We start from the raw sequence: 13,151 nt of genomic DNA, 5'->3' as shown, positions 1-13,151 counted from the left end.
GCGCTGTACAATTGACATATGATCTCAAACATTTATAAAATCCAGGTTGAAAAATCTAGTTTCAGAGCTGAATGGCTATATGGAGGCCTGGGAGAAATACCTTAAAATATCAATTTCTGAACCTCAGTGGTCAAAGATTTTGGCCCAAGTCAACTGGACAAGATGATTCTTGGGGTACCTAGCACATGCTGGAGATGTAGCTCTGAACTGGAAACCTTTTTCTACACTTGGCGGAGTGTCCTCGGATCATCACTTTCTGGCACACAATCATAAAAACAATGGCTGACATTATGGGTGGGGAGCAGAGTTCAGGCTCCTCCATCGGATATATATGCCGATTTTCAGATATAAGAAATCCCTTCTGAAACACCTGAACCAACCAGTTATGGCGCTGCTACCCATTTGCTGGAAGTCCTCTCCCCTGAGAGAATGGTTCACTAGATTAGAGTTTTCAATGTCCTTCAGAGATCACTACTCTGTGTTTGTGAATATCTGGTTTCAAAGTATAAATCTCATCTTAATCTGTAGCTTATTATTTGGTGAAACGCTCGCAATGTGGAGTTTGGAGGAGAACATGAGCCAACTCTTCATGGCGCACCTTTGGGTGGTGGGGGGGGGGGGGGGTAGGGAAGAAAAATAGTGTATCAACAATAAGTTCCATTAGAGAACAGATAGGCCTGATGAATGCATCTCTCCAATGTAAAAAGATGAGAAGTGTCTTATTAGAAAAGTTATGCAAGTGACACAAACCGTTTAAGAATATTAGCAAGATAATATAACTATATTCCAAGCAATCTAGCTGAAAAATCTTATTTACCACACCGCTCACAGTTTCCAGATTTTATTTAATATATGGCCTAGACATGCATATTTCTTGTATGTCTCTTCAAGTATCATATGAGGCACCTTGATGATATCGGAACTGCACAGCGCCTCTAAAAACAATTAATCATGGCAGTACATGACTGTGTACTCTACATGTGGATGTCACTGGCTGTGGACTATTTTACATGATATCTGTTGCGTAAAGTTTATTATTATTAATAATAATAAAAATAGTAATAATAATAGTCTTGAAAATAAAAAACAACATAACTTTTTGTTTTTTTAAAAAAAAGAACACGGCAGCACCTTTTATTCATAGTATTGTTTTCAAAACATCAATATGACCTCGGGCTGCTATGAAGATCACCAGTGACAGGTAAATGTAGAGGGTTAAATATTGGTCCAATCAGTAGAGAACATACTGAAGCAAAAAAAAAAACAAACCATGGACAGAGGCTGAACTGGTTATCATTTTTAAAGGCCATTTGCACGACTACTTAATATAGTACACAAAATGGAAGCTGCTCAATACACGTATAACTAGCAACAGGTGCTAATGAGCCCCTCCCTCACTTTCATGCACCTGATGTTATAAATTGACTGAGCAACTTCCATTTCCAGTATTGTTGTCATGCGAGTCCTGCATGACGTTAGTAGCAGTCAATCAGTGCGTGTCCCGGTAAAGCCTGCTTTTTGGAAGCTTGTTGTACCTCATGGTAAATTACCTCTCAATTAAAATCACAAATATATGAACCAACAAGGGTACTCCCTGTTTAGCTAGGACCATCCCATTAGCAGAAGTGAAGAGGCTCATATCTTATATTGGAAAATGCGTGTCTACGTTTTATTTACAAATACTAGGCAATTTTGTTAGCCTTTTTTTTTTTCTACTGGCTATAAGTGTGTCTCTTTACTGTTTAATATAGCTCTCAAATAACCCAGACATTTGTACAGCGGAGACAATTCAGTCTCAATAAAAGTCACAGGTCACTGTTCATAACAGTGTCTCTGAATATATTTTTCTGGCAGACTGGGAGGGAGGTTTAAAGAGGATCGACCTCCTAGGGCACAGGGATTGAAAGAAATAGTCGGAGAACTATTCATTTCCTGCTGGATCGGTAGTGATCAATAGTGAAACAATGGTACACAAACGTAAAATGCTTCCTCATACATAAAATATAATACAAAGGGCAGGATATGAAATTCAACAAACTGCATGAAACAGAAAAAATAACCTTTCTTTATTAAAACACATTATGTATTTAGGTCAGGTGGATGCGGACAAGAGAATTTAGATTTAATTCATTGCCAAGTAATCTGTCCTGGACTACAAAGCACTTTGAAGAAATTAAAAACATATATTTACAAAAAATAAAACAGTTCTAAGTAATCTGTAACCAGTTACTGAATAAAAACTTAAAATAAGTATATACTTTTATAACAAGAAGAGAGTTACACTTCAATTAAAAGGGGTGAACTTTTTTTTTCACAACTCCCACAGACTATTCCCTGCCCAAACATATGGCAAAAACTAAATGGTGGGTTTAATTGGCTTCTGCAATGAAGTGTCTGTGGAAAATATCTAAAACAGTAAAATTACAGTTCAAGTAACAATCATTCAGTAACGCTCCACTGTGGAATTACAGCTGGGTGTTCAAATAACTTACTTTTTCTTCTTTTTCTTTATATACTTCTCTTGTGCAAATTCTGTCTTGTCTCGAAAGGTTGTACTGTTCTCTATAAGTTGCTGAACAATCTCCTAAAACAAAACAATATGAAAATGAACATAAAATGCATACCTCTGCGTTAATCTGACATGCTATTGTAGCTCTTAAATAAAAAAGTACTACCTCCCCACTCCATTACAGACAGTTAAGGGTTTTGTAACCATTCAAAAAGTTAAGACTGCAGTTATTTGAGCTACTGTGACATCACTGGGGCTGCACCCATGTGGGAATCATGAACAAAACATTTCATAAAGCAAGACAGCCAAGATGCAAGTCTGTATTAGAGAAATACATCCCGTGTTGAAACTGGGCCACACGGCCAGGATAACATCTCCCACTGGCCTGACAATCAACAGGGATTACATGGACTGTCACCCCAGGACCAGTTCTTAAATTGCACCAGGCGGACAGGGGGGAGAACTTATTGTGGACACATGGGGGAGTAACAAGGAAGGGACAGCTGGAAGCCCTGACAGAAAAGTGTGGAAGGCGTTAATTTCAGGAGGGACTGTGTGTTATCCAAGATCTAGAGGTCGTGAATGATACGCTTCACCCATTGTCTTCCACAGGACTGGCCCAAGCAAGGAAATAGCACGGGAGCCACTATGGAAGGCCAGTTCTTCTCCAGTCGCACTCCAACCTCCTGGCCCAGCACCCACGAATGTTTAAGGAGATAGCCAGGGGATTACATGTGGAGGAGAAAACACGATGGGAATTTGACCATGGATATAAGGAGCCAGTCCAGGGGGGAGGGGGTATACATTCTGAGGATTGATTCCTGGAAGGTGCAGGGCTGACTGGTGTTGAGTTCTTGTTCTCTACCAGCAGACCCGGTGATCATCGCTGTACCTGGGGAAGCAGGCTGTTGCTCCATGTTGGGGCCTGTTATTACCTCACTTCAAGAGGAGATACTCGCCAGGTTCTGGGTAAATTGGTGCGCCCACAGGAGTGGGGAGACTGTTACCCAGAGCCCCACCACACTGGTGGAGAGTTGGCCAAGCGGCCAGGAATAGCAATATACCAAGACTCCCTGGACCTTCTGGTGACAGACTCCACTGCCTGTGGAGCTTTTGCGTGGATAAGGTGTTGGGGAACCTTTCTGGGACTCCTATTAACTCTGGCGATCTGCTGACCTATTGGATAAAGTGTGCAGTTATATATTCTGTTTTACTGTAAGAAAAGTAAAGCCGGCATTGTTACTTTCGTTCTCCTCCTTGCCTGTGTGATTTCCGAACCTAAGGGGGGCTGGGTAACCTAGTGAACTTCGGATCTAAAAAACGGTCTCCTCACATCTCCCTCCTGTCGTTGCAACTTGTTACATATGTTGAAAGTAGTTTACTATAACCACGCTAGTTATTTTTTGTATATTATTCTGTTCAGTTTTACACAGCCTTTAATATATAATGGATTTACTTACTCTAAATATACTGTGAATTTTCTAAAAGTAGTAAACATACAAAAATGGTAACCTCACTAAGTTTATGTTAAGCTTTGTTCTCAAAACATTGAGTCATGTCTTCTAGCACCTGGTGCAAGTAATGTCAGAATTTTGCTTTGTGCATTTTTAAAACGTACATCTGTACTACATAAACAGAAGGAACGTATACAGGGGAGGGGCACTTACAACACTGCTGTCTGCTTGAATCAGTTGTGCAGCAGCACGAACCACAACCAGTTGTACGGTGCGTCTAAAACACAGTTTGTACTTAACCCAGCCACAGTAGCATTGTAATAAAATGAAATAGGCAAAGTTATTATGTTACAATCTGGAGTGTCCAACGCACTCTCGAGAAAGCTGGATTATGTATATTTATGAAGCATACCCCGTCTGTGCATAGAAGATAAGCAATGGATCAGTGGAGGGGAAGTAGAGTAAAAAAAAAAAAACACACAAGAGAAAAAATAAAATACGGAAAATGCCTGGTGCCTATGGTTAAAATATAAACGTGGCGTTTCATTGTGAACAATAACTGCTGGAAAAATTACTCTGCAGTATTTTTCATCTTCACAACTTAGCACTAGAAACTAAAAACATTTATTTCTTTAGAAAGGTTTGTTGATCCCAACGCGCTCTCGCCACAGTAATTATATTAGAGTGCAGACAACGCCGCTGACAGCACACAATGGAAGACACCTTGTATTGGTAGAAACACTTCATTTGTTTCAGCAAAGGACTGCTGGAAGTCATAGTCAATTAACCTTTTGTTTTCACAAGGATAACAATTATCAGGATGTTTCACGCCTGTCAGCTTGCACAAAAGAATGTTTGCTCAGAGAATGGAAAACTCTTATAAGCCCTGGTATCCTAGGGGCAACAGGATAAGGACATTGCAGCTACTAAGAGTCTCATAGCAAGACGGAAATGATGCAGAATCGTACAGAAATATTTCACGTATCAAGGTTAACTACAATTTAGTATTGTAAAATCTACAAATGGAATCTTGTATGTGTACTTGGTTTCGCATGGTGCTTCAAAACTTGCCCAGCTCTTAGTATAAAGCGCAATCTGAGGAAGAACAGAGAGTTAAAGTTCTCAAAATACAATATTAAAGAGGTCCTGGGGCCCAATGGACTTATGGTCTAATTAGGTAGATGGGGGCATACAGTAACAGATGGGTGGGTGAAAAAAAAAAAAAAGTATTTAAAAGGAGGCATCTGAAGGAATTGCAGACATTATTGGTTTTGCAATAAAGCTATGGATCTGGAAACTAGCATTTCAGTTCAGTTTTGAAGTCTGATGACAACGTTTAATGCAGGTCAAGAATGATGGAGTTGCAGAGGTATGAAGCAGTCAGAGAATGGTTTAATGCTGAACTACCACCAATGTAAAAATTTTACAAAAGTGCTCCTCCCTCCTAGCCGGAGCCACAGGGGCTGCTGCATGCAGGAGTCTATAATACAGTATCAGCCTGTGGTTGGTCATCCTGTTCCCACCACTTACCGCACCACCCCAGGGCAGTAAAAGGAGCAGATGAGCACAGCGGAAACCAGCTGCATGTAGCAGCCTGCAGGGTACAGGCATGTTAGTAAAATCTTTCTCATAGGTGGAAGAGATAATGAAGCTTTAAGGCATGAAAGAGCAGCGAGAGTGGGTGTAGATGGGTGCAGTTTCAACAGAAGTAAAGGAGACATTGTTGGGGTTATGAAAATATAAAGAATAAGTAATGTTATCTACAACAGCTCTATGAAAATGACAGCTAGAATCTGACCGGTTGCTATAGGCAACATCTTCACTTTCAAACCCGCAGTTTAATAAATAAATCCCTTAGGGGCCGATTCATTTATTATCTCTCTTGGTGCTACTTCTCATTTTAATGCATTATAAATACATATAACTCGATATGCTTGCTGTACTATCGTGGTTTGATTCATATATAGTGAATATCCAATATAAAACAACATGCAACAATACTGGAATGATGAGACAACTAATGAAAAGTATGGATAAGAATAAAAATAAATCTTGCCTTCTATTATCTATATGTGACAGAAGTAAGTCTCCAGGGCTAGATAATGATACAATATCTCTGTTTCAGCAGGACTCTGCAGAGATGTTCTCTAGAAGAATAGTGCTTTAAAATAAGTTATTAACAAGGAAGGAACAATATGCTCAAGTGCAGAATTCTATGTAATGATGCTTCACTTTCAGTAAATTAATTTTAATACTTTATACTATAGGGAGAATAAATTATGGCACAGCTCAGGTTTAAGATCGAGAATGTGCTGCATGAATGGATTATCCTAGATTCTTTGTTGTAGAGGGTGAATCGTATTGTTCCTTACAGTATATTAGTGCTATTCCTCACTTTCTTTCTACATAGGTTGGCTTTGGCCAAACGCTGACAATTCAGTCTCTCGGGTCGTGAGATTAGATCAGTTACGGCATCATTGCTGCCCATAGGCGCTGTCGGAAGAGGACCTCATAAAACAGGCTGATAGCGGTCATCGTTTGACAGCATTTTCCGCCACCTGATAATAAACCTACTGGTTTTAATAGAATTATGATTTGGCATCATGTCATTTTGAAGACACACACTGCGATCTGGGGTAAAATGCCTGATACTGGCCGAGATTACAATATGCAAAAGAAATATGAAAACAGAATTAGTTTATGTGACTGTTAAAGCAGAGAAAATTATCTAACCTGGCCTTTAATGCCTTTTTCCTTCAATGCTTCAATGTCGTCTCTAGTTAACTTCTGCGATTTGCCATCATCAACTATGTTACGGTTATCAGCACCTGCTTCCTTAGGCTCTATGGAAAAAGGAAAATTAATTTTTAAAGCAGGAGAATGAAAAACCCATGTATATTTTATGTATGTTATCTTCTAGTGCACCAAGCAGTTATTCACTTCGAAGGTTGAGCTCAGGACTCTGAATGCTCTGGGTGTAATAATGTTGGATGAAGAGGAGAATCTGTCTAAGTAAGGCAGTAACAGCACAAGCTGAAAGATTACACATCCTCTCACCAGTCATATGCTCACAGGAACCATGAAAGATCACAGTTTAATACTTAATGCATTTATGTCTGTATTATTTCTCCTGTGCTGAATAAAATGTAGATTATGCTTTAACTTGTAGTTGTGAGTGTTAGGAATCCAAACAATAGAGCTATCCAGTCACTAAGTACAGGAAGCAACTTAAACCACTGACAACAGTAATAATGTTATGTATAATAAGATCAAGTGGCACACACTCACAAGACACACTGGTTGATTAAAGTGTAATATTTCAACAAAAACTTACAAAAAAAAAAGTGTTTAATTATTTATTTTTGGAGAGCAAAATTAACTTTTACTCTACCTTCAGCATTGGTCACCCCATGATGTGCCTCTCCCACCCCAGCGGGCTCCTCCCGGTCCGCACCTCTCCCCAGCAGGCTCCTCCCGGTCCGCACCTCTCCCCAGCAGGCTCCTCCCGGTCCGCACCTCTCCCCAGCAGGCTCCTCCCGGTCCGCACCTCTCCCCAGCAGGCTCCTCCCGGTCCGCACCTCTCCCCAGCAGGCTCCTCCCGGTCCGCACCTCTCCCCAGCAGGCTCCTCCCGGTCCGCACCTCTCCCCAGCAGGCTCCTCCCGGTCCGCACCTCTCCCCAGCAGGCTCCTCCCGGTCCGCACCTCTCCCCAGCAGGCTCCTCCCGGTCCGCACCTCTCCCCAGCAGGCTCCTCCCGGTCCGCACCTCTCCCCAGCAGGCTCCTCCCGGTCCGCACCTCTCCCCAGCAGGCTCCTCCCGGTCCGCACCTCTCCCCAGCAGGCTCCTCCAGGTCCGCACCTCTCCCCAGCAGGCTCCTCCCGGTCCGCACCTCTCCCCAGCAGGCTCCTCCCGGTCCGCACCTCTCCCCAGCAGGCTCCTCCCGGTCCGCACCTCTCCCCAGCAGGCTCCTCCCGGTCCGCACCTCTCCCCAGCAGGCTCCTCCCGGTCCGCACCTCTCCCCAGCAGGCTCCTCCCGGTCCGCACCTCTCCCCAGCAGGCTGCTCCCGGTCCGCACCTCTCCCCAGCAGGCTGCTCCCGGTCCGCACCTCTCCCCAGCAGGCTGCTCCCGGTCCGCACCTCTCCCCAGCAGGCTGCTCCCGGTCCGCACCTCTCCCCAGCAGGCTGCTCCCGGTCCGCACCTCTCCCCAGCAGGCTCCTCCCGGTCCGCACCTCTCCCCAGCAGGCTCCTCCCGGTCCGCACCTCTCCCCAGCAGGCTCCTCCCGGTCCGCACCTCTCCCCAGCAGGCTCCTCCCGGTCCGCACCTCTCCCCAGCAGGCTCCTCCCGGTCCGCACCTCTCCCCAGCAGGCTCCTCCAGGTCCGCACCTCTCCCCAGCAGGCTCCTCCCGGTCCGCACCTCTCCCCAGCAGGCTCCTCCCGGTCCGCACCTCTCCCCAGCAGGCTCCTCCCGGTCCGCACCTCTCCCCAGCAGGCTCCTCCCGGTCCGCACCTCTCCCCAGCAGGCTCCTCCCGGTCCGCACCTCTCCCCAGCAGGCTGCTCCCGGTCCGCACCTCTCCCCAGCAGGCTGCTCCCGGTCCGCACCTCTCCCCAGCAGGCTGCTCCCGGTCCGCACCTCTCCCCAGCAGGCTGCTCCCGGTCCGCACCTCTCCCCAGCAGGCTGCTCCCGGTCCGCACCTCTCCCCAGCAGGCTCCTCCCGGTCCGCACCTCTCCCCAGCAGGCTCCTCCCGGTCCGCACCTCTCCCCAGCAGGCTCCTCCCGGTCCGCACCTCTCCCCAGCAGGCTCCTCCCGGTCCGCACCTCTCCCCAGCAGGCTCCTCCCGGTCCGCACCTCTCCCCAGCAGGCTCCTCCCGGTCCGCACCTCTCCCCAGCAGGCTCCTCCCGGTCCGCACCTCTCCCCAGCAGGCTCCTCCCGGTCCGCACCTCTCCCCAGCAGGCTGCGCCCGGTCCGCACCTCTCCCCAGCAGGCTCCTCCCAGTCCGCACCTCTCCAAGCTGTCTATGTTATCTACTCCACCCAATCCTCATCTCGATATGCTCATCCCAATCAGATTCATTCACAGCCAGCTCCAACTGATCAGTTCCTTTCCAATCATGCTACTACCAACCCACATCTCATAATTCACCTCCAGATTTCTGACCCTCTCCACCCATTCCTTCAGATACTCAACTCAGGCTACAATAACCACTCATGGTAAAGACAATAAGAAAGGCCCCGGCTGTACCTGCAGCAGCTACTTCATTTCTCTTAGGCTGAAGATTTCCACCTCCCGTTATCTCGAACATTGTGCCATAAGTTTTACCGATTGTATTGTCCAAAAATATCCACTGTTTTTCAAATATTACTTTTCTGTAAATAAAAAGCACACAATTATCGGACTTACAAAACATTTTGTATACTAGCGCACCTAACAGACTGCACGAAAGAGAAATAGAGACAATGTATAGTAAAGGAATAAACATCTTTAATTGTCATTTGGGGAGTCATTTAGCACCAATATGGTGGAAAAGCAAAGCACCACTGTAGCGTTTATTAGCACTTGAGTAAAGGTGTTAAACGGGTTTACACTTAAATTTTCCCTATCCTGCTCATTTTAATCATCGTTAGAAGCCATACTTGCCTTGTGACCCCTATCTACGACTGGACATTATCCCTGGCTCTGTACTGCTCCCAAATCCTGTACATAAACTGTAATGATTACAGCCACAGAGGGACTTTCCTACACTTCTCTGACACTTGCGCTGATTATCATGTGCTGTATTACAGGGCCCGACGAATTTCTCCATAACTTAGAAACAACGGAAAAAACATGCAGTGATAAACCTGCGTCCGAGACGGGAGGTACGCAGGGGCATGGGGCACCAGGGTGTATGTTTTCACTGCCTTGGCATCCAGATTTTGTAGAGCCCTACTATATTATAAATGCATGTTACATTATAACTAATATAATATGCCATCATTTTATAACACATTATAATCAGAAACAAATGGCAGGAAGCGGACACCTAGAATCACCATCAAATGCTGCAACTGTAACATCTTAAGACTTTAAAATTATGGATTCTGCACCTGGAAGACTTCAGAGACGTGATGGGCAAAAAGTGGCCCTAGGGCTGCAGGTGGTCTTTATCCTTCCTGCCTTATTGTCTAAATTCTTTGTAACAGTTTGTGATGCTTCTCTATTCTACACTAAATGCTGCTGATATTGTATTACAGACACTAAGAGCCAGGGTGGTGGTTGATTGAGTTCAATAAACATGACTAGTTAGGGGCAGTGGTAATTTTGTAGGCTCATAGGCTACCTGGCCCTTGGACTAGTTATGATGTCAAAGGAGAACATAACTTACAATCTACAATCCAATAAAACAATAATAAAACAATACATAACGTTCACATGACCTGTTACAAATAGATAGCATAGTGGAAAGCAGTGACAAGAACATTTGATTTTGTGTGTAATATATATATATATATATATAAAAAATGCGGGAGGCTGGAAGAGCTGTTTCCCAGCAACTCAATTCCTGGCCACATAATTGGAAAATACTTCCCACCCACAACTGCTATAAATATAAGAATGAAACATTTTTTTAGAACATGCCTCCTGTTTCACAACTTGCTCCCACTTGCCTTGGTACATACAGGTTCACACACACACTAGTTGCCCTATAGACAAAACATTCACAGTGCCTTCATAACATGCTAAGAATGCATCTCAACGTACCTACAGCATTCATGTGATAAAACATTCTGAAATGCACTTGCTAAGCAGTTGCTTAGTGCTCAGTACTATTTAAAAGTATATTTAATGCTTCTGAACACATATCAAAAAGTGTGTGTTTACATTAGGCTTAGTATAGTATTATTTTTGGTGTACATATATAACCTATGTGTACAAGGTCCAAGAGTGTATTTCGGATAATATATCCTAACTGCACAGGTCGGCAGTGCAAGAGAACATAATTTAAATTGGCGAAATTGTCACCAGGGCACTCTGTTCAACATCAACTATAAGTTTGCAGCTAGAACCCTGCAGTGTAGAGATCACAGTTGTGACGATCAGCGATGGATTATAGATATAAATGTAATTGTAGCATGATTATTAAAAACAGGCACTTTCTAAAAGGGAAGCTGGGATAAAATGTTAAACAAACGCAAAAAGTAAGAGAAATCACTGAATGGGCTGCAGGCACTTCACGCAGAACATGACCTAATAATGCTAATAACACTTGTTCAATACTGTTGAGAGGCATGCAGATGCCATACGGAGGAGGCTTACAGAAAATATCTGCTCTCCTGGCAGATAAGGCAATGATATCATGGATTCAAAATAGTTTTGCCTTCAGGAAACAGCTTTACCCATATTTACACTTAGATGACTGAATATTTGCCCAGTGTCTTAAGTTTTCAGTAAATTGCAAAATGTTTATTTTTCTCAATTAACCCTAAACATGCAAGGAGTGCCCAGAAGAATTGAAACACCAGGGTACAACAGGGACAAGACGCATACTGAAAGCAAGTGCTTCCATGAGTTAATTATCAAATAACATCCAACATTGGTAATGTATACAAATACCAGACTGCCCTGGGTGCCTATAATTCCAGCTACAAGGGGAGACCTCAGTGACTATGTGGTGATTGTAAGGGTGTGTTTGGCACAAGCATCAATGACGGAGAAAACCCAACTTGCTAATATTTCCCAAACAATGATGTCAGCATGAACCGCTAAGAGAAAGGACTCTCATTAGAGGAGTTCAGCAGGCAGAAGTGCATACTGCAGGATTGCAATATCAGTGTATTCATTTGAAGTGCAAGTCAAAACAGGAGAGAAACTGCAGATCAATTGACAACACATTTTAACCTGTGGTGCAAGTAGCCAACTTTATCATAACAGCACAATGAGAACTCCACAGAGCTGGAGATCACAGTCGGATTGCAGTGCATACACCGATTATAACATCTAGCAATGCAATTTTGCAAGTTCAGCCATACAAAGAGCACAGGGAATAGAACAGTGGTGGAGGAAGGTGATATGTTCAGATGACTCATCCGTCACCATGTTCTTCACAAACGGATAAGGGCACATGCAGCACTCTACAATCCTCACAATTTGTTTCCCAATGTTTCTGGGGGTCCCATCATTTTGCGGGGCGCATTTTCCTGGCATGGTTTAGGTGCAGTCATTTCTTTAGAAGGCAAGGTCAATGCTAATCACTAACAAGCGATCATCTTTACTCCATGTGACAGCATTTTGTTTTCTTGACAGGCAGGGTGTCTACCAGGAAGAACATGTGGTCACCTACTGGTTTGATATGCATGGCACCGACAATATCTAAACGTCATGACATTCTCAGTCACCAGATCTGAAGCCAATCAAGCATTTCTAGGAAATTCTAAGACTGTTTTCCACCAAAATCAAGCTGGGATCAGCGGAGTTCCCATCTTGTGGATGAATTATGCTGCATCCCTGCTGCACAATTCCTGATTCTGGCAGACTCAACACCACGGCCCATTCAGTCCGCATTGACCCCATGTCGTATTAAGTGACTTTAAATTGGAGTTCTTATTTTATTGGCCCACTATCTGTATATATACCAGGATGGTCTGCTTTTACTTAGAAAAGATAAAAAAATCTAGGATATATAAAAATCTTTATTGTAATACTGTTTGTAGAAAGTGTTTTAGCAAATAATTTGGCCCGACAGAGCAAGAAACACATAATTGGCTTGAAATAAAAGGCAGAATATGAAAAGAGTTACAATATATAATGATGGTTCCACTTCAGAGAAAATTAGACCTGTTGCTCCAAACTGCTAGAGAAATATGCTATATTCATCTAGTAGAAATATTATATATGATCAAATACAATCACTGTCACTTCTGAACTCAGGGAGAGAAAGACAAAAGAAAATAATACAAAATAAAAATGTTACATACTACTAACTGTATTATACTATTAAGATATTCAGTGATACAAATAAAAGTATCAATTTGTAACACAAATTCATAACCCCCATAACTGGCTTCAGAATCACTGTAGAGATGCGACAAACGGGCTAGTCAGTATAATAAAAACTGGCTATGCTGTGAGTGTAGGTTTTTACCCAAATACAATCTTTGTTCCTTTGGCGATATTAAAAAACAAACAAATTGAACAAAAAATATTGTT

At 43.3% G+C, this 13,151-nt stretch overlaps 1 protein-coding gene across 1 annotated transcript in view; it reads right to left on the bottom strand.

The window, feature by feature from the left end:
- Window positions 1–13,151, bottom strand: part of TRMT6 (tRNA methyltransferase 6 non-catalytic subunit) — a 35,566-nt gene that overhangs the window by 18,111 nt on the left and 4,304 nt on the right. The window contains exons 2-4 of the mRNA XM_075204008.1: window positions 9,207–9,331; window positions 6,697–6,806; window positions 2,493–2,584 (exon numbers count right to left, since the gene is read on the bottom strand). Coding sequence (XP_075060109.1) covers window positions 2,493–2,584; window positions 6,697–6,806; window positions 9,207–9,331 — 327 coding nt within the window. The remainder of the gene's footprint in view (window positions 1–2,492; window positions 2,585–6,696; window positions 6,807–9,206; window positions 9,332–13,151) is intronic.

Source organism: Mixophyes fleayi, chromosome 3 (assembly GCF_038048845.1).
Source record: "Mixophyes fleayi isolate aMixFle1 chromosome 3, aMixFle1.hap1, whole genome shotgun sequence".
NCBI classification, from domain to species: Eukaryota; Metazoa; Chordata; class Amphibia; order Anura; family Limnodynastidae; genus Mixophyes; species Mixophyes fleayi.
Note: the sequence above shows the minus strand (reverse complement) of the source record. Positions and strands in the feature narration are given on the sequence as shown.